Source organism: Diadema antillarum, unplaced genomic scaffold (genome assembly GCF_040938485.1).
Source record: "Diadema antillarum isolate AM-2024a unplaced genomic scaffold, OU_Dant_1.0 seq00000197_RagTag, whole genome shotgun sequence".
NCBI classification, from domain to species: Eukaryota; Metazoa; Echinodermata; class Echinoidea; order Diadematoida; family Diadematidae; genus Diadema; species Diadema antillarum.
Genome location: NW_027271259.1, coordinates 1,118,413 through 1,145,119, shown reverse-complemented (window position 1 = coordinate 1,145,119; position 26,707 = coordinate 1,118,413). Strand labels below are relative to the sequence as shown.

Below are 26,707 nucleotides of genomic sequence, written 5' to 3'. Positions count from 1 at the left end.
AAGATTCAATGTTACACCTTTCTAAACTGAGATACGAGGAGTTGCATTTTTCCTCTTTTCTTGGTCATAATTGGTCTAAAGAATTTATTTCCAGCAAAAAAATGACAATTTGACCTTTTTAAGTAGTAAAAATTACCAATTTAAAAAACTTACGCAGTTCTGCCAGATTAATTGTCGCCAAATTTTTGCGATCGTAATCTGGCAGAACTGCGTATCTCTGGTCACGTGCCTGGGTTGATCAGCCAGAACTGCGTAAGTTTTTGGCCATGCGGGGGGTTTTTCAGGCAGAACTGCGTATCTCTAGGAGATACGCAGTTCTGCCTGATAAGCACGTGTTTCATCAGGCAGAACTACGTATCTCTTTTCGTCGTCAACCACGTGCTTATCAACCAGAACTACGTATCTCGGTCTATTTTCTGTGGGTTGTCTATCAGATTTTACCATCCACCCCCTTACTATTCAGCAGATGCAGTGTCAAAACAATGAATATTTTAGATCGAGTACAATTTTTTAAAAATATTTGTATTGTATAAAGTCATCATTATTGATTCACATTTAATTTCATTTTATCCATTCATTTGTATGTGGAAAATAACTTGCTTTCCCCAAATGTTGTCAGTCTGTGTTCATGTTTCAGTATTATTTAGCGGCACAAGAAGTACTGCTACATCAAAAGCCTGGCTGCTGCTTGGGTTATTGTCGATCTCATGAAGCATATCATTTGGATTAAGACTAGGTTCTAGATGTTAAGCTACACTGTATATTGTTCATCAAGACTACAGGTACTACACTGTAGACCGTCTAGACCGTAGTCTATTCAGGCCTAACGATACACTAGACATCTAGAGACTAGTAGAGCGGTACGTAGGAATCTGCATACGATAGGCCTACTGATCTCATCATTATCCTACTCTATGCCCGAAGTAAGAGTATGCCTAGACCCTTTTGGCTGAAGGCCTAAACTCTATTTAAACTAAAGAATACTAGGAGCTAGGCCTGACTAAAAGTTTATTTACAGCTTTATTAGAAAAAAAAATAGACCCTAGCCTAGGTTTCGTTTGTGTCGACTCCTACTGTAGGCCTAATTGTCACTACAGTACTAATGTTAGGGTAGTAGTGTTCTAATCGTTACTATCTACGCAGGCCTAAAACGTACGAGAACTCTCAAACTCTTTCTACTCGATTGTCTAGGTCTATGTAACATCCAGACGTCTATTTTGGGGCGTCATTATAACAGACTAGTAGATCAATGAAAATTGGTTTCTAGATTTTCTAGTCTAGACTCTAGATCTAGACTCTATATCCAGGTAGGGGCTAAATCTACAGCTAGACTGTCTATTGGGATCTAGGCCTAGTACTAATGTTATAGTAGATCTAAGAACAATGTAAAGCCTAAACTGCCTATCTAATGACTAATGGTAAGTATATAAAGTCTAATAGCCTATAATGCCTAGTAATAGTCAATGTAGATCACAGATCTAAATCTAAGTTTCAGATTCATTTCTAGGGCTAAATGGTTATAATTTAGCTTTTAACCTGTAGATTCTAGATTCTTCATATTACAGACTTCAAGAATGTCTAGCTGAATCAAATCTAGAAAAATAGAAAACTGAGTAAAGACAGAATAACCGGCGATTCAGCCTAAGTTAAGTAACGGTAGGCCCCAGTAGTCTATTATAAAATAGGCCCCTACTGCACAACTCTACTGGGAGTACCGGTACGGTACCGGTATTAAAAAGTAAACTGTAACCAGTGTAAAAGTGTTAGTATTGGTCAATTTCTGACGTCTGTAGGATTGGATCGAAAATGCCATCGTTATGGACGGTATCCTAGATATTCATTAAACTTCTCGAGATCAATCCCATAGATCCAAGCCCGCTAACCGCTTATTACAATGAAAAGCTAGAAATATCACTTAAGGTGATTAATACCCCCGCCCCGTGACGACAGTCTTACCCAAGGAATTATCTTTCCTTGATCTTCTGCCATTTAAATGCCGTTACCATGGCAACGCAGCTTCCGACACGTCCGAAAAATATGTCTTGCACATCTTCCCACCAAGACTATTGTGTGTGCCACATTTCATAAGCTTTTGTCAAAAACTGAGGAAGTAGTTCAATCCACAAGATCTTTCCTTGATCTTCCGCCATTAATATGCCGTTACCATGGCAACGCAGCTTCCGACAAGTCCAAAAAATATGTCTTGCACATCTTCCCACCAAGACCAATGTGTGTGCCACATTTCATGAGCTTCAGTCGAATACAGAGGAAGTATTTCAATCCGCAAGATCTTTCCTTGATCTTCTGCCATTTATATGCCGTTACCATGGCAACGCAGCTTCCGACACGTCCGAAAAATATGTCTTCCACATCTTCCCACCAAGATCAAGGTGTGTGCCACATTTCATAAGCTTTGGTCAAAAAACTGAGGAGGTAGTTAAATCCGCAAGATCTTTCCTTGATCTTCTGCCATTAATATGCCGTTACCATGGCAACGTACTTTCGGGTACTGTAAAAAAATGCGTCTTGCACATCTACAACCAAAGGCACACATCTGTACCAAGTTTCATGGAAATTGGGCAAAAACTGAGGAAGTAGTTTGCAACACAAAATTTTCCATCATTTTGGCTCATAATATGTGAGCTGTTACCATGGCAACATACTTTTTGTCACTGTCAAGAAATGTGTCATGCTGACCTATATCCTAAGACAAACATTCAATATGAATTCCATGAGAATTGGAAGAACACTGATGAAGCAGTTTTGCCATGAAGCATTTTGCCCTATATTTTACCAATAACATGCTGTTACCATGGCAACGCACTTTTTGCCACTGCGGAAATATGTGTCTTGCACATTAACATATTCAGATGAACATCTGTACCTAATTTCATAAAAATTGATCAAAAACTGTGGGAGGAGTTCGCGACGCAAGATTTGTACCCATTTTTGCCCATAATATGCCGTTACCATGGCAACGTACTTTTGGGTACTGTCAAAAAATACGTCTTGCACATCTACAACCCAAGGCACACATCTGTGCCAAGTTTTATGGGAATCGGTTGAAAACTGAGGAAGCAGTTCGCGACGCAAGATTTGCAACGGACCGACCGCCCGACCGACCGACCGCCCGACCGCCCGACCGACCGTCCGCTGATTCCTATGTACCCCCTTCAAACTTCGTTTGGCGGGGGTATAACAAAATAAGAAGCTATGGTCAATGGATTACAGATATTGTTGTTCGCGTGACCTACGCTACCGCACAGTACATTGATTTCACGTACACTAACAATGGACAAGTGCTGCAGCAGTACTAAGTAGGCCTAAAGTTGACTGGAGCGTGATGTCAGACAAGATGCAAACTATAACGTTTGTTAGACCTAGAAATGCTCTAGGCTTAAAAAACACTAGATTGTGGCAAAACTTAATAGTAAGGCATACCACATATTGACCTGTTTTGAAGCCTGCCAGTCTATGAAGGGAAAGAAAGTGGCAATTTCCCCCAAGAGTAACGAGGGTTATTGCTTTAGCGTGACTGTCATCGTGTACAATGCACGTAGCCGCGCCGTACGATGTGTCTAGCTAGCTAGCTAGGCACTGCTAGCTTGAACGTGCAGCGCGTTCGTCACTACCAAGGTCACGCACGCGCGTGTTAAGATATACCATGTCCGTGTGGGATGCAGGAACACCTTGGTCCAAGCGTTGTCGTAAGTGGACTTACGCAGTTCTGCCTGATTAACATCGGAAAATTCATTTCGTATCTCGACTTACGCAGTTCTGCCAGATTAATCGCTCTCTCTCCTCAGGAATTTTGCCAAAATTACTTTCTAAAAATAACTTTCTGTACCGAATCACAACTTATTTTTGGCCCACCTGAAAGAGCATGAGAAAAAACACACAAAACACTCAAAACCTGAAAATCGACCAAAATCGACTTTTAGGGAGTTCTGCCAGATTACGGCCGTCATACAGTATGATTTTAAATTCACCCAACATTCACTGATGTGTTCTACTAATACATTGTATTGCTGCATTGACTTAAACCATACATACACTGTATATTTTAATGGGTGAACTTGTCCTTCACACCCTATGGGTGTGCTCCATAATTCGATATCTTTGTGTGAGAGCAACCTCTTACTCCCAGATTCTTAGGAACATTTAGTACCAAATACATTGAACTACAATATATGTTAGAAATTTGAATTTTAGGGTACACACACACTTTAAACTGCCAGCGAACAGGATTGCAAAACTGATGTATTCTACCAATACAGCTGCTTTCATTCAATCCACATTCATATTTAGGTTTCGGTTTCCTTTATAAAAGTATTGTGTCAGTGTGCCACTCGAAAGCGGATTTGAAAATTTGTGAGGTCGTTCAGCGCGAGGTTGTTCTTACCAGGTACTTCCACACCATAGACCACAGTATCATGCAGTCCAATCAGATTGCTGATGATCGCCTCAACCTCTGTGGTGGAGACGTTCTCTCCCTTCCAGCGGAAGGTGTCGCCAGAACGGTCCATGAAGTAGTAGTAGCCACAGTCATCCATTACCAGTACATCCCCTGTACGCACAGAAGAAACAACAACAACAAATCATGCATGTGGGACTACACTGTCAGGAACCATAATATACAGTGTAGATAGTGAGCTCTGTATTCTAAACTTGACATGTGCTACATACACTCCAACAATGTGTGCAGGGAAAACAAAAACAAAACAGAACAACACACACAAAGACAAGTTTGTTTTAGAGCAATAGGATTCTAATAAGTAACAACATAAAAGGAGCATACACCATTTGGTGCCAGGTATGGGAAAAAAGGGGGGAAGGAACAAGAGACCCGCGGGTCTAGCGCTCACCTGAGTATCGCAAGTTCACCTTTCACGCAGTCACTAATCTAAATTATTCACAGCTCTACCAAAATTTGACCAGGCATTCTCAAGTAGAAGATGAAAATGTACAATAAGGGCCCAATTTTTTTAAGATTCCTTAATTTGGGGGGATTGGGGGCCCCCTGGGGCCCTCTGGGTGGGGCATGGTGCCCATTTTGATAAATTGAGATCCTGACCCCCTAGGGATGCTACCTGCCAAGTTTGACAAAAATCCATCATGAGGTTTTCAGGAAGAAGATGAAAATGTACAATTCAGGCCCCCATTTGGACCCTTCCAACCACCACCCCCCCCCCCCCCCCCTACCCAAGAGGGGCACCCCTGGATCTCCTATGAACAAACTTGAAACTACAGTCATTAATGTACTCACTCATAGTATTATCTCAGCTCTATATATAACTTCTGATTCTAGAGAAGATTTATAAAGATTCCTTCATTTGGGGGATTTGGGACCCCTGGGGGCCCCCTGGGTGGGGCATGGTGCCCATTTTAACAAATTGAGATCCTAACCCCCTAGGGATGCTACATGCCAAGTTTGGTGAAAATAGGTCATGGGGTTCTCAAGAAGAAGATAAAAATGTACAATTTAGGCCCCATTAGGACCCCTCCTCACCCCCTCCCTCCCCTGGGTCCCAAGGGGGGCACCCCTGATTCTGCCATGAACAAACTTGAAACTACAGTCATCAATGTACTAACTCATAGTATTAACTTAGCTCTATCACTTCTGGTTCTAGAGAAGAAGATTTTTGCGGATATTCCTTAATTTTGGGGGGTTTGGGCCCCCTGGGGGCCCCCTGGGTGGGGCATGGTGCCCATTTTCACAAATTGATTTCCTAACCCCCTAGGGATGCTACCTGCCAAGTTTGGTGAAAATGGGTCATGGGGTTCTCAAGAAGACGATGAAAATGTACAATTTAGGCCCCATTAGAACCCTTCCCCACCCCCCTCCCCTGGGTCCCAAGGGGGGCACCCCTGATTCTGCCATGAACAAACTTGAAACTACAGTCATCAATGTACTAACTCATAGTATTAACTTAGCTCTATCACTTCTGGTTCTAGAGAAGAAGATTTTTACAGATTCCTTAATTTTGGGGGGTTTGGGCCCCCTGGGGGCCCCCTGGGTGGGGCATGGTGCCCATTTTAACAAATTGAGTTCCTAACCCCCTAGGGATGCTACCTGCCAAGTTTGATGAAAATCGGTCTTGGGGTTTTCAAGAAGAAGATGAAAATGTAAAAAGTTTACGCACGACGCACGACGGACGACGGACGACGGACGACGGACGACGGACGACGCACGACGCACGACGCACGACGGACGCCGGACGAAGGGCGATCGCAATAGCTCACTTGAGCCTTTGGCTCAGGTGAGCTAAAAACTTCGTAACAAGGAAAACAGAAGATGATAATCAAGTCATTTCTATCCATTCACCTTTGGATTTCCTGCAGTATCTAATATTAGTTGTTTGGCAGGCACTCAAGCTGGGTGATTATGCACTTTGTATAAAATAATCAGATATCTCACAAAATAAACACTACCCTGTGTAAACATACACGTAGTGCACAAACCTTGACCTACTACAAACTAACATCTCTCTTGATCACAGGCAATTAAGAATTAAAGGGTCTAAAGTCAAGGAGTGTTACTTGGTAGTGGTTGAGCATGGAGAACCACACACATCGTAACCACGCCAGTTCTGATAGTTTTATTTGCATAAGATAACTAAATACCCATGCAATGCCATGCTGTAGCTGCCTACTAATATCACAATTTGAGTACACTAGTACCAAGGATGATAAGTATGAAACCAACCATTCAACTCCTGCTAATTCTGACCACAGTTTTAACTTTAGACATTCTTTAAAGATTAACAGTAAACAACTGCCACACAAGAATAGAAACAATTGTTTCAATTTGGCTGCAGAAAAGAGCTTGCCATCTTTAATTTGTAAGACACAGTACTAAAACCCTCGAAATGTACTGTGTGTTCTGTTGTTACACATTGCGGGACAGTCCACAAAGATTTCTACTTTCCATGATTTATAAGGCCTGAAAGAAGGGGGGGGGGGTATGTTTAATGGCACTCTCAGTAGCTTCCAGATTGATTAAATCTTTATCCCTGTCTTCCCATTCGCTTGAATGTCATTCACAAAATTGTAACTCTTTTTCTATCATAGACCTTTGAGGGTAATTACCATTTTTTATGGTTTTTATTTTTCTTATGACAATATTTGTCAATGAAATGATTGCTTTGTTAACGAAATGACTGATTTTGTGACTGATTTCATAACTGATTCGTAATTTGGTGCTCCATACAAATTATCCATGGTTTAAACCATGGTTTCAATTGCTCACCTTCAAGAATTCGGGCCAAAGAGCGATACAGAGTCTCTAATTTTGCGCTTCCTTCGAAAGCTCTGTTAAAAGTTATCTTTACAATTTCATGCGAATTTTCTTCAAAACCAAAGAAATGGCCCCCTTTCAGCCTCCAAAAAGAGTGCATACATACCAGAAAGGAATGCCATGTCTCCTTTCTTCAGGACGTCGTAGACAACTTTCTTGCTGTTTGCCTGCTTGTCTGCGTAACCATGAAAATCCCTCGCTGGGTCCCCTTTTCGAATCTTGCCAACGAGTTGACCAGGTTCACCTGAGAGGGAGCGAATAAAATAGGGAAATACCATTACCAAATCTATTTGAAATGATGAATGAAAAACAGCCCTAATAAAACTGTCGTGAAACAATGACATCAAGCTAAGGTGACAGGGCTGCATAATGATATTCAAACAGATAGAAAATGCTTGGGTATATACGAACACTTTGCATATCATGCTGTTACTATACAGATATCTATGATCAAATATCGCCATGGTACAAGGTGCTTCCACACGCAAATGGGAGGGGGAGGACAAGTGGTATTATAAATCCAGTCGCTTCAAGAGTTTCATCCGTTTCGAAGCACATAATGATCACTCGACACTGTCACTTGCTAATATTGCTAAATACAGGGCTGCATACTAAACCATTATTTCTACTGGTCTGACCTGTTTGTCTGACCAGTAGGTACCCAGTTTTTCCATCTTTTACTGGTTTATTCATGAAAAAGTTACTGGTCCAAAAGTGATTTTTACTGGTCCTGGACCGTTGGACCAGTGCCGGTTTACAGCATTGCTATTATACTAAAATAGCTTTAATTTTATACAATATCAGACACATGGGAAGCACAGATGACCATGCAGCTGAGATCTTTAAAGTGGCATTGTGAAGCAATGCCTTTAAACTGCTGCTTCCCTTTGCTACATACATGATGTATTGATACTACAAACCACACCACTAGAATCATAAAAGCCATTACCCAACACACCTAATCTCAGAATATATGCCTTTATACCACATCACAACACACAATCACAACCAACAGTCACAATCACGCAATTACAATGGCACCAAATCCTAACATCTTTGGTAGCGCATCACAACTGTCCATATACGTGAACGTCCTTGGAGTACCCTACATCACATCAGATCATAGTCATAATTAATGACAACATTGCAAGACAAAATATCCATCAGAAGTGATTGCGTTTCATTTGTAATGCAACCATACATTAAGTGGTTTAAAATATAGTTAAACATCCCATATTTGGCATTCATTCATATCAAAGCTATAGTGCTTTCTATGTATTTGTCATATCTCAGTAGCAAATGGTAAACTTTTGTTTCTTCTACTTTGTTACTCTTTCTTTTGTGTCATAAACATTCATTATGAGGAATATTGCAGAAAATGGACAGTTATACCACTTTGATTATGTAACAAAACATATGCTTTAAATAGCATTGGTGTCATAATAATAATAATAAACAGTGCTTATATAACACATAACACACAGTGTATATGTCCCTATGTGCTCAAAAAATTGAAAGATTATACAAAAACATACAATTCCAGTTACAGTGATGGTACTGAGCTTCATGTTCACTTACACTGTAAAAAAGAAAAAAAAAATGTGTGTTCAAAGCAGACTTGAATCTATTAATATCAGCAATCAGTCATAGGACACCCATTTAAACCCTTGAGCTCAATGGTCAATTGTGGACTTTTGAAAAGATATAAATTGTGAAAAAAAATTATGAAAGTAGTTATTATTATCATCATTACTGTCATTATTGTTATCATTACCATCATCATTGTTATTACCATGATTATTATCACTGTTAGCGTCATTGTTATTATTATTATCATCATTATTACTGTCACCACCAACATATTATTACCTGGCTGAGCTCTTCTACAGAGGCCGTCGGGACCCCGTACGATGTCGCCCGTCTGTGGGTCCACCTTGATGAGGAACACAGGGTACGCCCAGGGGGCAATCATGGAGTTGAAGCCTACAGCACCGGGCTGGCCAGACATGTTGGCTATGTTGCCATTGCCTTCCGTTGCTCCGTAGAACTCCCCAATCTGGTGTGGAAGGAGGCACAGTGAAGATCAAACTTGGCCAAATCTAATTTATAGCATTACACAATGAAAGGTTGGATATAAGGCTCTCCTTGCACAGGGCTCATACTCTTTCTCTTGAATTGAATTCCATGACTTTCTATGACCTTTCTAGACAGAATTCCATGACCTTTCCATGACTTTTATACATTCTTTTTTCTTTTTACACATCAGACTGACAAATTGATCCCAAATCAAAGCAACGCAACAGAAATACATCACATCTCACACACACACACACAAAAAAAAAAACCCAACAGATAAACTTCTAAATTTTTGCAATTCCATGACTTTCCATGACCTTTTCATGAAAATATAAGTTTTTCATGACTGTCAATGAAAGTAAAAGTTTGAGGAAAATCGGACGATCAATGCAAAAGTTATTAATTTTTAAAGTTTTGGTGTTGGAACCGCTCGATGAGGAGACTACTAGAGGTTATGACATATGAGTGGACTACAATATACAGAAAATATAAAAGGAATTCCACAAAAATTCATTTTTCTAGCAAATGAAAGAGTACTTGACTAACCGCTTTCAGATGAAAGGGGGAATAAGTGCTACCCCTAACATATGCCAGTATTAAGTTGATGGAATGTGTAATTTTCATGAAAAATGAATTCTTATTGAATTCCCTTTATATTTTCTTTATATTGTAGTCCACTCATACGTCATAACCTCTAGTAGTCTCCTTAGCCAGCAGTTCAAACACCAAAACTTTAAAACTTTATAACTTTTGCATCGATTGCCTGATTTTCCTCAAACTTTCACTGTTGTGTTCCTCTAATGTTACTGCTTTCACTCAATTCACATTGTTCTGTGGGTTTGTATTCCCTTTAAAATGCAGGCAAACACTTCTGGTTTTGCAGTGAGCAATGAGGATGAAATGTCTCTACCTAATGGCACAATTGCTGCAGCTAGGGTAACTGAGCCAGGGACATTGTGATAGACAGTCCAGTCTTATACACCAAGCCACAACCACCTTTACTAAATCCCCATGACTTTAAACAGAAACTATATTTGTTCTATATCTCAGCCAAAAGCGAAATCTAGATCATGGATTCCTTAACCTGCATAACAGGTTCACTGGGCATGTTTACCCTTTAATACCTGTGTCTTGTTTGCTGTAAACTGGCACATTAATTCGTGACCTTTGTTCACCAAAAACTGCATAATGTCCAAAAAATCATTGCCAATTAAGAATGGGAATAACATCGCTCCTCATACAACATGTTCATAGCTTCCACGTGGGACAGTTGATAGAGTTTCTATATGTCTATCCTGATACACATCCTGAACAGGGTGGCACAGGAATCATCCTCACAATAGCTCCAGGAAGTTTCTGCTCATCATTATTCTAAAGAGTCATGCTTGAATTTTACAGCACCAGACACTTCTTGATGGTATATATGTAAGTGAGTAGCATTTTTTATAGTATCACCTTTGTGATGTTGAACCTGTTTTTGAAGTCATTCCAAAGCTGTGGCCGGAGTCCATTGCCCATGGCCAGTCTGACCGTGTGCTGGGTTTCCTCTGGACGGTGTGGCTGGGCATACAGGTATCTGCAGATTTCACCTATGTACTGGATCATCTTAAAGGGGAAAAAAAAAACACTCACTTTAATTTAGCAGAAAGACAAAGCAAACTTCTGTCAAAACTGAACTTCATAGTACAACTAGAAATGTCGCTATGGCGACTGATGCCTCCGCCATAATGCATGATTCTCCCAACAGGTGTATAGTATAACATCTTCACAATGTGAGATAACAGTTTTACATAGCTGGCAAAATACTGAAATGACAGGTTTGTCAGAAATATCTTGAATCTTCACTTTCCTTGAGCTGCGTTTGCTATAATTGTCTATTAAAGAGTGCAGGTATGTGTACATGTATTTTGGGAATTAAGGATTTTTACTTGACTTCTGACTGACCCTTTCATAAGTTTATGCATTAAGTAATTTTCAACGTACGTACAATGTATAAAGAAAGAGTGCAATTACAGTACAAAATAGATTTTTTTTGGCATTTAAACCTGACCTTGACCCTTAACCTTTGACCTTTGACCTTCTGGCAGGAAATTTCCAAGAGAATCTCCATTAGGTAATATATGTGTATTAAGTTTTAAAAATAATAATGCAAGCATTGCATATACTAGTATATGAGGGAAATAGTAAAATTTTGATGAGTTGGCCTTGACCTTTGACCCCTGACTATTGACCCATGACCCCTAAATTCCCTAGATAATCCCTGCCAGTCAGTACATGCGTATGTACCAAGTTCCATGAAGATACATTGAACCATTTGTGAGAAAAGTGAAATTGTAACATTTTCACCTATTTAAAGCTTTGACCTTCTGACCTTTGACCTTATGACATGAAACTCTCTCAGGAAAATCTTTATGCAGTAGTACATGTCTGCACTAAGTTTCAAGAAAATACCTTTGGGCAATGCATGGATATAGGGAAATAGCAACATTTTTAGCATTTGACCTTGACCTTTTGACCTTTAACCTCTTGCCAATGTCACTAAAATCTACCCAACTAATTGCCATATCATACATCATCCTTGGACCAAGTTTGGTGAAAGCTGCTTCATCCAGTTTTGAGTTATCACATAAAAAGATAAATTTTAGGTTTTGACCTTGATCTTTGACCTTTGACCTCTGTCCAATTTCACTCAAAAATTAATCAAGTAATTGTCCCACCATACATCATCCTTGGACAAAGTTTGGTGAAATTTGCTTGACCCAGTCTTGAGTTATCGCGTAAACAGATACAATTTCATGATTTGACCTTGACCTTTGACCTTTGGCCGATTTCACCCACAATCTAAATCAAGTAATTGCCCCATCATACCTTATACTTGGACCAAGTTTGGTAAAATTCCAGTCAATATTACTCAAGTTATCACGTAAACAATGCGGACGGACGTACGGACGGACGGACAACCCGAAAACATAATGCCTCCGGCACCACTTCGTGGCGGAGGCATAAAAATCATTAAAAGCATTAATAACATCATGCCTTTCCTTCAAAGAAGCTGCCATTCCATGTGTCTCTCTAACCTCTCACATCATTCATGTTCTTATTCATTATGAATACTGTAAAAGTGTTAACATGAATACAGTATGAATCATGTTGCCCTGCACATGAATACCATTGTTATTAATCTCCATTCAGCTACATACCAGACTACTGCCTGACTTTTACTTTATGAGTACACACATCTTTGGAGAGAAGGCTTCATTCAGAGATGAAACTGAAGACAACAAAACGAAAGCTTCCCACGGCAAAAACTGACCACAAAAGCCACTTGATTGTTAAATGAATATTGCCATCACTTTCAGTTTGCTAATGCTAGCTGGTATTCTACTTCCTGCTCTCTCTCTCTCTCTCTCTGAAAATAACAATTTAATGATATTTGAAAGCCCCATTCTGAAAGGCAATTCACTCCGCTTACCGCATCGTCAGATAATCAATGTGATGTTAAAAAACAACAACAGCAAACTTAGATCCTGGACTTCAAAACAAAACTCCTGCGGTAGCATTCTTATAAGGAATTATGGTAAAAATGACATAAGAATGGAGACATATTATAAACTGTATGCTTCCATTGTGCTTCTGCACAGTACACGAACCCGAGTACGAAGTACATTTTCACCCATTAAGAACGGGCTGACATTGCAACAACACACATTTCCCATAAACACCTGCCCGAGTTTACTCGCGACTAGTCCTCCACGGGTTAATTACGAGAGCAATTTCACTGTTTTATGCCCTTCTCATATTTTGTTGCTGTTGATCAGCCTTAACTACCGACCAGGGTTTGAACTCAATCTCTCTCTCTCTCTAAAAACAAACAAATAGATATCATAAATCAATTTCACCACATACAACCACTGACACTGGGTTATGTTTTTCTTGAGGGTTTGCATGGTGAAGTAAATGACGGAGATTGTGCAGTGCTACCGCAAACCTTTTTCCCCTCATTGATACTGTGCTTCCCTACTGGAATTAATGGTATGGAAAATAGATTCTAGCTGAGTTTTGGTGACCTTTGACCTCAGCCTTTTATCTAGCTCTCTTAGTCCTTTCATCTACAAGGTAACTATCACTCTTTGCTACTCTTCTTATCAAATGGTAACAATACAACCGTGTAGACATTTTTCTAGCTGAAGCCTAGCTGAAGCAGCTACTGCACATACTGTCCCAGGTCCCTGGCACTGAAAGGGTTAAAAGAGCAGTCAAAATGGGAGGGAGAGCTATCACTCACTGTCGCTTTGTACTTGATGCAGTCGTGCCAAAAGTTGGAGGCAGAGAATTTCTTGCGCAGGGCCATGGTGGCGCCATTGATGATGATCTGGCCGGCACCTAGGCACCCCGCTGCCGAGTGGTAGAGGGGAAGCGCACAGTAGATTACCTCGTCACTACGAATGTCGAAGGATACAGCAATACTCTTGGCCATGAATAGCAACCTGTAACGAAGACATTGACATTCACGTGGGAAAATCCATAATGATAATAATAATATGTTCATGCAGCAGAGCATGTCAAAGGTCTAAGGTCAAAAGACAGTGAAATATATTTGAGCATGGACAGCATTCTGTACAGCAGACATTGCCAAAATAAGTATTGATACCATGAACAATGAACTGCAGAGTAAATGCAATAATGTCTTCCTATGGTCAAGGGACGTTACAATAGCGTTTATAGCCATGAACAGCTACACTGTACAGTGTATCTGCAAAGAAGACCTCATGAGTGCACAACAACCATGGTATTGTCTGCAGTTTAGCTTGTCAGACTAAACTGCAGTAACACTAAATTTCAATGATCAAGGGATACTCTATTATATCATTGACAGCAAACTGCAATACCATGGAAGCATCACTGTCACAAGCTGAACAATCATGATAAAACTGCACACACACACACACACACACACACACACACACAACTTTTGCACCACATTGTGTCATTCAGAACATTGGGGAAAAAAAGAACAATGAGGTGCAGTATGGACTTCCGTAATCAAGAAAATTATGCAATATTTGTAGCATTGGTAAGGAGAGGGGGATTTTAATGAACTCACAGGGAGAAATATTGACTTTGCATATGAAATTGTATTAATAAACTTCAACACTGCAAAAATGTCCACTTTTACAGTATTCGTTCAAAAGTTATGAATATTGAAAATTTTGGTACAGCTGCATTCCCGCAATTCACATCATGCCTAAACTGGTATTTGCGTTTTGTTTTTGTTTATGTTATAGTATAAAGTTACTGTTAGAGTATTGACCGATTCTGTGACACGCTATGTGTGTTTTTGGCATGGGCAGCGCCATTACGCAGTGTCTTAGCCGACCCCCCCTCCCCTCTCCCCCACCCCCTTCCGCGCACGGAATGAAAAACTGATGCATGGTTGTTTTAGCCAATGGGCATGTTGTACTGAGTGCGCGAATGCTTGCTTAGTGCGCGAACCTTTATTACAAGTGCACATGTTGCCCGGGGGGTGGGGGAGAGGAGGGGCGGGGGGGGGGGGGGGGGGGGGGGGGGGGTCGGCTAAGACACCTCATGGCTGCGCCCAGTGCCACAAAATGTCTGCTGCCCTCAACAAACCCGAATCGGTCAATAGAGGAGTTTCAGAAATAACATGCAATATTCCCTAAACACAAACACACACATACAATGTACAAACACAAATGTATATTTATGCAAAGGTACAGTATGTGCATGTCTCTAACAGAGCATACTATTCATTCATCGCACCTGGCAGAGACTCCAACTCTCCCGTTTTCGACGGGAGATCTCCCGCCGAAAACCCATTTTTGCAAAATCTCCCGTTCTCCCGTTTGAGATTTAATTTCTCCCGCCCTGGCTCTTTGTCTCCCGTTGGGAAGGATTTCTTACATATCTCTATCGTATGTTGAAAAAATAAGTCTTAGATAGCACCAGAGAGCATCTAGAACCCTGGGAATTTCGCGCTTCGCACACATCAACTTTGAGTCTCCCGTTTGCTAGGGGTTTCAGGTGGGAGAATCTCCAGATCAGAAGGTACTTTGGGTTGGAGTCTCTGACCTGGATGTTTCTGAAATGCAATATAAATGACTGAAAACAAAACATGTAAGAATGGTAATTTTCATTAGAGAAGGTGCAATGGCTTAAAGTCGGTGCAATGGCTTAAAGTCTATTCAATTAAAACTGAGTCTCCCTTAACTTTTCATGGAAGAAAAAAAGGATTTTCAAATCATTAACATGGCTACGAATGTCAAGGGATACTTGATGATCTCATTTATATTTCATACTGTTTGAGCTTCTGCAAAGATTTGAACTTTAACTCACATAAGTGAGAACAACAAAAAACAAACAAACAAATAAATTAAGATGTGGAAAAAATGGGTTTGTGAAGACTGCTACAATACAATTCATAATTGACTTGAAGCTCATAACTTCAAACTATCACAAAATAGGACAACCCAATCAGAAAACACCCAAATCCCCACATCAGTCGAGTACAATGTCATCTAAAATACAGATTTGCAGGACCTGCAAGAACATTTGATCTAATGTGACTTTTCACGAGTGTTGTGATGCAGGAAGATACCGGTAGACTCTGGCCTGATGCCTGCTCACTTTACGGTTGTCAATGAACATTATGCTGGCACTGAGCCCCTTTACATCATTGTTTGCCAAGCTTTTCTTATAGTTACAACATGATGCAAATCTAAAACTGCATGCTGTACAACATTAATCTGAGGCTGAAAAAAAAGATAAATATTAAATGAACTTGCTTTGCAGTATGATGATCTTTGCACATATATTCACTTGCAAGCATTATGCCAAACTGAAGTGTCTCACTCAAATTACAAATAACTGGATGACCTTTAACCCTCAGTCACCATATGGTTGGCAAACCAAAACATATGGTCATGTATAAAGCACACATGTGAAAGATAACGATGCAAACAAACCTTGAGTGTGTGATGATAGCAGCCTTGGGTAGCCCTGTGGTTCCTGATGTGTAGATGTAGAAGATGGTGTCTATACATGGAGGAAAGGGGGGAAGAGAAATGAATACTGCATGGAAAGAAAATGAGCAATAAATGTCTATTTCTGTTAATATAGGGTGTATAATAAATCTAACAAACCTAATATAGGGTGTATAATAAAAACAAACTCCCCTCCCCAAAAATAGAAGTTTGGGGGTGGGGATTCGAGGAGGGGGAGACCACTTCAAATCTGACAAGTTTTCCAGGCATTATCCAGTGCTGTGGCTTTTGCATAGGCTACATGCAGGATACAGGCCTAGAGTGGAGTTGGGATTATTGTTTGATCATGATTGATGATCCAACCTGCTGTAAGAGGAATTTCTCCTCAAATTTGGGTTCAGGGTGAAGATGCAGCAATTCATGCAACTTTTGTTTCACTTGCAGCTACTGTAAGTGAAGAAGCCAAGTAGTCATGAGGAAGTCACAGTATTGATAGAATGCCTTTTTTTTTTCCAAGTGTTCTGGATTCTATACTGCTTCCAGATTGGAATCTCTTTCCTTTCAGGATCCCTCTGGAAATCAGATGTACCATGTCTACCACTGCAGAATATAATGGGGCTATTGATCCTTGTGTGGACAATTTGACAGTAAACCTTGAGTTTCCACTGTAATGTTAATTTCACCATCTCTGTTAGTTCATCTAGTTATGTGCTTTACCTCCCCCCCCCCCTAAAAAAAAAAAGAATTACATGTTTATACAATGTACACTGTATAGTGACCCGCCACGACAAAAGGATCTTAATGCCACTGATGGCTGAGCCAAGAAAATCAAAGTTGAAGTCAGAGCATCAAAATCCCTCAAAACCATCTAATTTCTGTTTTCGGCATAATTTTATAGTCTATTAAATGTTTCTTAACTATAATATGCTGAAATTTCGAAGTCAAAATGATCTACTATAAAGGAAAAGCAAGAAATAAGCATTTTTTCTGGGCCTTGATTTTCCGACTTTCAACGGACCAGAAACGTGTAAGAAGATTTGGATTTAGCGCCGCAAATAGACTCCGCCCGAGCATCGGGCACTGGGTGTCGAGGGGAAATGTGTGTTATAGCAAAATCAGCCTGTCCTCAACAGGTTAAATTGATATTAATTGATGGAGTTCAATCAAAGTCTTCATACTCCTACAGGAATATTTTGATTATTGGTCAGTGCATGGCATCCTGGTTTCTGATTGGTCATGTGTAGACCGTTGGTGCTAAGCTTGAATGAATATCATGGCGGTTGCTTTATAGAAGCATACCTTCTATTGTGAAGAGGTCTTACCTCTTCACAATACTGTCTTACCTCCCCTTGATCAGGATTGCGTCAGCAGGAAAACTTTGAAGGCGCTTTTCTCAAAATGCTGATTTCCTAGACCATTCGATATGCTCTCACAAAATCAGGGATATATCCGCAAATTGAGTACTTTTATGAGTTGTATTCATATATGAAATTAAGGCTGGAGAATAAGGGAATAATGTCATACCATTTTCAGAAAAATCAACCTCCTGCGACTTTTGGATCCTTTCGTAGTAGCGGGTCATATATTCACATCAAGGCATTTCTATATCAGCTGCATTTATGGATTTTCAGAAGATTAGTGTTAGGCAAATACAATGTACTTTAATTGATGACCAGATGGTGCCCGCTACATAGATAACTAGTCAATATAATTAAAACTTGAATCAGAATATCTCCATCTTCAGTCATTTATTATGTGTGATAAGAATTTGGTAGTATTCAAATAAAACAATAGCCAATCATTTTCTAATTATTTTTATTTTCTTTTACATACATTGTAATGTACTCTTATTTTTCAGTAAGCCCAGGAAGCAACAACAAATGTTCGTCCTGACTAGCAAGCATCTGCCATTGTCAAGATGCACACTAAATTTGTTCATAAAACATGCCTATATCATAATCAAATACAAACATTTTTTGGTCTCTCAGGAAAATGAGACATCTGGGGAAAGGGCATGTGACTGCAGCTCAGAGCCATAGTTCCCTTTTTTTTTTCTTTTTTTTTTTTATCTCCTACTTCCAGGAAGGAAACCTGCTCTATATATTTTCAATGTGAATATCATGGCATAGCATTTCCTGCATGCAAGAATCATATTCAGATGCTCTGCTAATCACTGTACAGTGCATGTATACAGCCACAAAAAATCCTTCAACGTGCAACTTCTAACAAAGATGCTACTGTACCTACTACACAGACAAACCTGATTCAACCAAATTCAACTTATTCTCACTTTTCTAGCATAACAAAAGAACACTTGACTTGCCTCTTTCAGAAGGCAGGGGGATAATATTACCCTTTACATACATCAGTAACAAGTCAAGGGGGAAAAAATGGATTGTATGTGACATCACAAACTGTAGTAGTCTCCTAATCCAGTGATGGTGGCACTGCAACTTTAAAAATTCATAATTTTTGAACGGATTGTCTAATTTTCCTCAAACTTTGACGGATGTGTTCTACTATTGCTGCAGTCACTCAATCCACACATGTACATTTAAAGTGAACTTGTCCTTCAAATTTATCAAACACACACGCACACGCAGAAATGCAAGAAAGGTACTCTCTTTCATTAAAATGTTATTAAGTTCAGACAGAACCACAGTGTGCACTACTAACTCAAGGAGTTGTACATGTGTCTACTGCTTGAAGAATGTGCTGCAACAAGAATACAGTCAAACGATAATCTCATTTTGCAATAGATTTGGACTGGTGATCTGCAAGCGTATACATTACAAAATCTATGAGGGCAATTCCGCGGTTAGTAACGTTACATTTTAGGGACATTCTCATGATTTAGATTAGACTCATTTCTCTATCTGTGGATGTGAAGTCTCATTAATGTCACCAGAGATCATTCTACTGTAGACCTAGAACAGAGCAAAGAATGAAATCATTTCATGAATTATTTTAGAAGAAAGGTCTGCTTTTAATGCCGGTTAGTAAGGTTACAAAAAAAGGACATAAAAAATTGATGAGCATCTTTGAACAAAAAGTTTGCTAAAACTGGTATAGCTTGAAATATATCAACACTTATTTTTCATTTCTACATGTAGCTTTAAAGGCAATATCTATCCCAAATATCCTTTCTCATTATAACTTTGTTTGAAAATTAAGTACAAAAATCATGGTTAGTAACGTTACGGTTAGTAGCTTTACAGTTTGTCCAGTGATTACAGAATTGTGTGTTAACTCAAATCATTACATGTTTCCCCATGAGAATACAAAGTTAAAGTTAAGAAACATCAGATAAGACATGAAACTCTTACTTCAATCATCAAACTCATGCAGTATTTTTTTATCTCCTACTTCCAGGAAGGAAACCTGCTCTATATATCTTTAATGTGAATATCATGGCATTGCATTTCCTGCATGCAAGAATCATATTCAGATGCTCTGCTAATCACTGTAAACTGCATGTATACAGCCACAAAAATCCTTCAACATGCAACCTCTAACAAAGATGCTACTGTACCTTCTACACAGACAAACCTGATTCAACCAAATTCAACATATTCTCATTTTTCTAGCATAACAAAAGAACACTTGACTTGCCTCTTTCAGAAGGCAGGGGGATAATATTACCCTTTACATACATCAGTAACAAGTCAAGGGGGAAAAAATGGATTGTATGTGACATCACAAACTGTAGTAGTCTCCTAATCCAGTGATGGTGGCACTGCAACTTTAAAAATTCATAATTTTTGAACGGATTGTCTAATTTTCCTCAAACTTTGACGGATGTGTTCTACTATTGCTGCAGTCACTCAATCCACACATGTACATTTAAAGTGAATTTGTCCTTCACATTGAGCAATATCAAGCACACACGCACACGCAGAAATGCAAGAAAGGTACTGTCTTTCATTAAAATGTTATTAAGTGCAGACCGAACCACTGTGTGCACTACTACAGTAACTCAAGGAGTTGTACATGTATCTACTGCTTGAAGAATGTGCTGCGACAAGAATACAGCCAAACGATAAATCTCATTTTGCAATAGATTTGGACTGGTGATCTGCAAGTGTATATGTGACACTGCACCTCAAAACAAACAAAAAGTCGCCAGACATCAATTTTTAATTAAGACCATATTCTGAAAGAGCAGACCTTAAGCTTTAAAATGATGTATAACTCAAATCAAATGGACTCTCCTAACATACCTAAATATTGGAAAGAAAGCACAAACTCAGGAAAAGTGTGAAGTGAGAAAAGAGGCTCTGAAGTACAGTGTCTATTCAAGCGCTTAATCTTTACCAAGCCGTACTGGCTGTGCAATAAAAGGGACAAAAGACAGAAAGTAAACCACCAGAGTAACAACAATGAAGGGATTATCAAATTAAACTGAAATTAGGCATGCCTCATTAACGCATTCTGTCCATAATTAATGCCAACTTTCAAAGCAGTAGCCCTATCCTTTCAAAAGTTATTAGAGTTGAAAGTGAAGAGTGTGGACAAGGTTTTTCAGAAATGAAAAAGGGATTCTAAAGACACACCTAATCGCACTATTCTACCAAAAATGTTCGAGATAAACTGCTAAAAAAACACACTTTCCTGCCCGTTTTATGATACCAAATTTTAGCATAATGTAAAAGAAGACCCGCTCCTTCAGAAAATATGAAAAAGTCAAGTTTGGCTAGGTTGACCCATTTCACTTATTTTCAGTCCTCACGCAAAATCAGTGTGTGCGACTTTATGTTCGTTTTGAGGTGCACGGTCACATATACAGTATTACAAAATCTACGAGATTTAAGCAATCCCTCGATCCCCCTTTTTAGTACCGCGAGTCCCTGGCTCTCACCTCTCAGATCCCGACCGGGAATGACCGGTGGCTGAAGTGAGGAGGTGTTGGCCACCTGAGAGTCAATGTCCGTTGAACTGAAGCCTGGATTCTGGGGCACAGGACCAGTGCTGTAGCACTCTTTGGTTTGCAGCGAGGGCAGAGCATCTCTGATGGCTACAACATAAAAAGTGATGCAGCCACAAGAAGGGTGAAAACATATAGTTAGAATGGTTTGTCAGTTGTTCCCGAAGGATTTTGGAGTACAATTAATTCCACATGGAAAAAAAGACCCAAACAAACATAAACTATTTTTTTTAAGACAGAGGAAATACATTACTTACACTTATGTACGTTGCATTTCATCATTACAAAAGGCCTATCTTACTATGCACTCCCGTTTATCACACACAGTTATATCAAAATTTTTGTTTGAATGAAGTAAAAGTTTAGGTCGCAAAATTATCATAGATGTCTTACATCTTGTTATCATGTCTTTGTTTTTGAAAATAACATTTTCATAACCCGTTTCTTACGGACGAGTCCCGAGTATACTCGGGCACTGGGTGTCGAGGGGAAATGCGTGTTATAGCAAAATCAGCCTGTCCTCAACAGATTAAATTGATATTAATTGATGGAGTTCAATCAAAGTCTTCATACTCTTACAGGAATATTTTGATTACTGGCAAACAAAACACAATCTTTTTATAATAGTCATAGTTCATGTACATGCCATATTCCACTTAAAGGGATCACATAGTTTTGGTTATTTCAGGTTTCTAACATTTTTTGGTGAGATAATGAGAAACCTCTTATGAAATACAGTGTATGAAAGAGCATTTAATTCTATGAGGAATTCGATGTTTACAACTATTTGATGAAAATTGGTTTTGAAATGGTTGAGATACCCAAAAAAGAGCAATTCTAATAAAGTGTGAGACCCACATTTTATTACGCTCACTTTGTTTTACCGGTACTTTGTTTTTGGATGTTTCAGTCATTCCAAACCCGATTTTCATCAAATAAACTTTGAATTCCTCTTAAAATGGTATGCTCTGTATCATAAGTGTTTTCTTGGTACCGCTATCTCGCAAAAAGTTAAAAGCCCACTTCTCATCTCCACCAATACTGTACCAGCCCTTTAAATGGATACGATCTTATGTACTTGATAAAGCAAAAACCCACAGGAAGAAGAGACATACCATGTCAAATGTATGCATACAGCAAAATAGCAAAATCAGAAGATTATCAGTAATTATGAAGCAACAATGGATGCACACAAAAAAAAATCGAGAAGAATGCACTTGTCCTACCCAGTGTGCATGTTCTTGTGGTGTGTACTCTACACTGTTTGTATATTGCACATGAAAAGTATATTCACATCGTGGGGATCAAGCTTTAAATGCTTTGGCTCGTGAAACTGAGATACATGTAATGTACCATTGGATTATAAATCAATGAACACTTCACGAAAAATTGGCCTCAACCTTGCACTCTGAGTCTTTAAGATAATTGAAGGTAGGCTTGCTCATATGAGAGAATGACTAAAAGAGTAGAAATATGCAGTGCCAGGGCAGGCTAAGTGGTCCTTTCACCTCTTGGTGTTTAGAAGGACTACACTTGAATTACAATGTACAGCTGAACGTTTGTACCGTCTCCTAATGTGATGATGATTTGACACAAAGCAACAATGAACAGTATTTATTTTGCAAAGAGCCATTCGAGGTCTTGCACAAATGTATTTATTTGTTTGTTTGTTTTTATACAGATATTTACATGACTCATTCAAGGATAACTTTGCTGCCAGACTTTTGCACCGACTTGAGATTATATCATCCAAAATCATCCATGACAAAACACCAACTGAGGCACTGTCAAACAAAATCAAAGAAAGTCCAAGGATAACTTCTTCTTTTCTAAGAATTAAAGGCAGTCCATTTCAAAAACAAAAGGGGGAAAACAGAAAATGAAAAATCCTCTGATGACACCCAACCATATTACTCTGACCATTTGCAAACCTTTGGTGTACAATCCCAATGGCACATTCAACCCGAGGTAATGAGAAAGTTAACAATTCCTCCCGCTCCTTCACACCACACTCTCTCTGTAACCTCACCTTCTGCGAGTTCTGAGGCGTAAATCACGGCTTTGCAATTTGCCACGTTGATGCAGTGGGCGAGGCCGTCCTTCCGCAGGTTGTAGTTGATGAACGCCGAGATGACGCCGATCTTCGACAAGCCCAGCCACAGCCCGAAGAACTCTGGACGATTGTCCATGATGAGGGCGACGGTGTCTCCCTTCTGGAAGCCCTTCTCAAAGAAGAGGTTGCCCACAGCATTGCTGTACTGTTCAGTTTGGAGGAAGGACCATCTTTGATCATCCAGCTGCAGTGCCACCTACATACATGTGATAAATGTAATGAAGTACTCGGTTAAATGTATGCATGATTTGCTCAAGAAAAAAAAAAACGTGGATGAAAAGTTTCTGGGGAGAAAGTTTGCAAAAAAATAATTACTGTAAAAAAAGGTAACAGTTGGCATCTCTGTATTACTCATACAGCTCTACTGTTGTGGTCTACTGTTCCGACTCAAAACTTTTCAAAACCTGGAATCCAGTGTACATGTATAATTCGTTATCTGTTGCTACACTGTATGTCAGCCAAGCCTCAGACCAAACTACACTTTGTACGTCTATGGCTGGCTGTTTATGCCCATTTGCCTGACAACTAGCACCATTTGTACTGTATAACAGGGGATTTTTTTTTAATTCAATATGGGCAGTGATGACATACATCAAACTTGAATTTGAGAGCACCTTTGTGAACAACCCTCCTGAAAATGTATACGTGTTCCAATTTGTCAATCAGTGATAGCACATACAAACTCCTACTCACATTTTTATGAATTTCTTCAAGAAGAGATCACTGAACAGGTTGCTCTAGAAATCTATTTTGAAAGAAGCTTGCTCAAGTCTTTAAAAAACACATGTACTTGATGACTAATCCATCCACACAGAACTTTAAGCACATAATGTATGATCATGAAATGGAATAGACAGGAACTGAATATGAATACCGGTAGACAAACTGAATAGTTTGGTACAAGAAAGGAAAGGAATAATCATGAATTTGACTTGTGATACAGTGTACAAAGTTAGAGGCCAAACAATCATGAGAGCAACTCTTGCTGGAATGGCAGGTGTCATGGCAATGACAAAAATCCTGCCTCCTGATTGGCTGTTGCTATGAGAAGTTGTTATTTTAGCAAAAGTTGTTATTCTAAACATCTTCTTTTTTCTGTTTCTTTTTTTTAAATGGGGCCATACACTGCATGTACTATGTACAAGTACATCACTCCATTGAATATCATAGGCTGGAGAACTGAACTGCAGTTTTGTTCTTTTAGCAACAACTGCAATGTACAGTTTTCAAAACAATGCATATGATGGTTTTGGTTTTTATTTTTTGTTTTTGCTTCAGAAACAATGCATTGAGTGATCATCACTGTGTCATACACACATCCCTGACTATCTGAATCAATTCAAACACAAGATTAAAATCCAGAAGAATTTCATATCAGCACAATTGGAGTTGCACTGGAATTTATAAACATTGTGTCCACAATGTTATCATAGTTGGCATTATTACAGTGAAGAAAGCACAGATCAGATGTCATATCCACGGTTCCAATCAAATACACGCAAGTGACAATATACGCCACAGCATTAGATTTTAATATGGTATTGATACATTATGCAACAGATACTATTGTGTGAAAGCAATACTGTTCTTTGATATATCGTATGGTGAGTTTTCATTAATTAGAAGTAGATACTTACAGACAAATCAAGACAAACAGAGAACAAATTTCAACCAAAATTCCAACTGTGGAGTTTAGATTGATGAAAAGGTGACATGCACCTACATGTATCTCATCACCATTGCCATTCACTTTAATACTCCATGCTGAACTTCTGGAAAAAAATTGGAGATCTTGCAAAAGATGAGTTACTATTTAACCAATCAAGTCCTACAATGATTTTGCTACAGAAATAATCATCTTTCCCTCATCAATTTGTCAACCCTGAATTCTATTGTGAATTCTTTATTGGAGAAACACTACATGAAACAAGTTGCATCCATCAATCCCCCCCCCCCCCAAAAAAAAAATAATAATAATAAAATAAAAAAAATAAATAAATAAATAAATAAAAATTAATGCCAATTTGGGACATAGACATTATTATAAATGTAAAATTTTGAAGTGTTTTGCCAATATACTGATAAGTGATAAATTCAGAGATTTACAGCTCTAGGATTGGGTAAATCTGCTACCAAAACTAGCAATTGGGTAACATTATTTCAGATGAGATCATAATAAAAGGCAGATTTTAAATTTATCTCATAAAATAATAATTAGTAATAACTATATTTCTAGAAGTATACAAGACACCATCAAACTGGCCACAGAAATGTGGTTTCTGAGACTGTGAGTTAATAAGTTAAAGTCTGCTTGTTTTTGCAAGTTTTCCATTTATATACACAGCATCAACTGGTACACTTGTAAATGTGAAGTTTGAGGGTCATCATATCCCCTTTACAAATACCATGAAATTTTGCAGGGGTGAAGAATAATGTGTGCCAACTTCATGTAAGAAACATTATGGTAACACACCTACCGGTACTTGGTTGTTTGTTTGTTCTTACAAAAGAAAAAAAACTGGAAAAAAAAAAACTAACCCAATGTCTCTACTCAAGAATATGCCTACCCCCCTTTATTTTTCAGAGAATAACAGTTTGGATTTGTGCGTGTGTGAGTGTGTGCGTGTGTGTGTGTGTGTGTGTCCAAATAAATTCACCAGAAATCCATGGTATTTACTCCTCCCCCGTCATAAAGGAGTTTCTAGTTTTATAATTCTGAGGAAAGGTCTAAATTACCTTAATATATCAGAAGGAGTCTAATTTTGAGAGTTGCAAAAGGGACAGACAAACTTAAGAGAAATTCAACCTTAATACCATCTGTACAGTTTGCTAAAATCAAATTAAATCAAATCAACCTTTCCCCTATCCCTTCGAATACCTTATTTGGATGGCGCTTAACTGTCTCCCGGAAGATGTCATGAATGAGTTGGTTCTTCCTCAGCCTGCCGCCAATGTACAGCTTCAGAGCTATCAACACCTTCAACCCCCTGAAAAAGAAAAGAAAACGTAGAGCAAAGTTCACTCTTCAGATGCCATGGAAGCATTAACTCGTTGAGGACAGGCTGATTTTGCTACAACACGCATTTCCCATAGATGTCTGCTGCCCTAATATACTCATTACTAGTCTTCAGTGGGTTAAAGAACAAAGTGACAAAGAATATCAACACTGTGTCCACTTCAGATGGGCCGCATAGAAAGTGAAATAAAAACTAATCTTTCAACTGCCATAAAGTTCCTTCATTTACTGAGCACCTTCATATAGTGTGTGTTTCTTTTTTTCCAGTGGTTCAAATCAT

The 26,707-nt window shown here is 39.0% G+C and overlaps 1 protein-coding gene across 1 annotated transcript in view; it reads right to left on the bottom strand.

The window, feature by feature from the left end:
- The window catches only part of LOC139728757 (long-chain fatty acid transport protein 4-like), a 35,334-nt gene that overhangs the window by 2,796 nt on the left and 5,831 nt on the right, over positions 1–26,707 (bottom strand). Inside the window, exons 2-10 of the mRNA XM_071639699.1 lie at positions 26,290–26,398; positions 23,328–23,607; positions 21,233–21,388; positions 16,357–16,426; positions 13,659–13,860; positions 10,829–10,978; positions 9,167–9,353; positions 7,404–7,541; positions 4,403–4,567 (exon numbers count right to left, since the gene is read on the bottom strand). Of these exons, the coding sequence (XP_071495800.1) occupies positions 4,403–4,567; positions 7,404–7,541; positions 9,167–9,353; positions 10,829–10,978; positions 13,659–13,860; positions 16,357–16,426; positions 21,233–21,388; positions 23,328–23,607; positions 26,290–26,398 (1,457 nt within the window). The remainder of the gene's footprint in view (positions 1–4,402; positions 4,568–7,403; positions 7,542–9,166; positions 9,354–10,828; positions 10,979–13,658; positions 13,861–16,356; positions 16,427–21,232; positions 21,389–23,327; positions 23,608–26,289; positions 26,399–26,707) is intronic.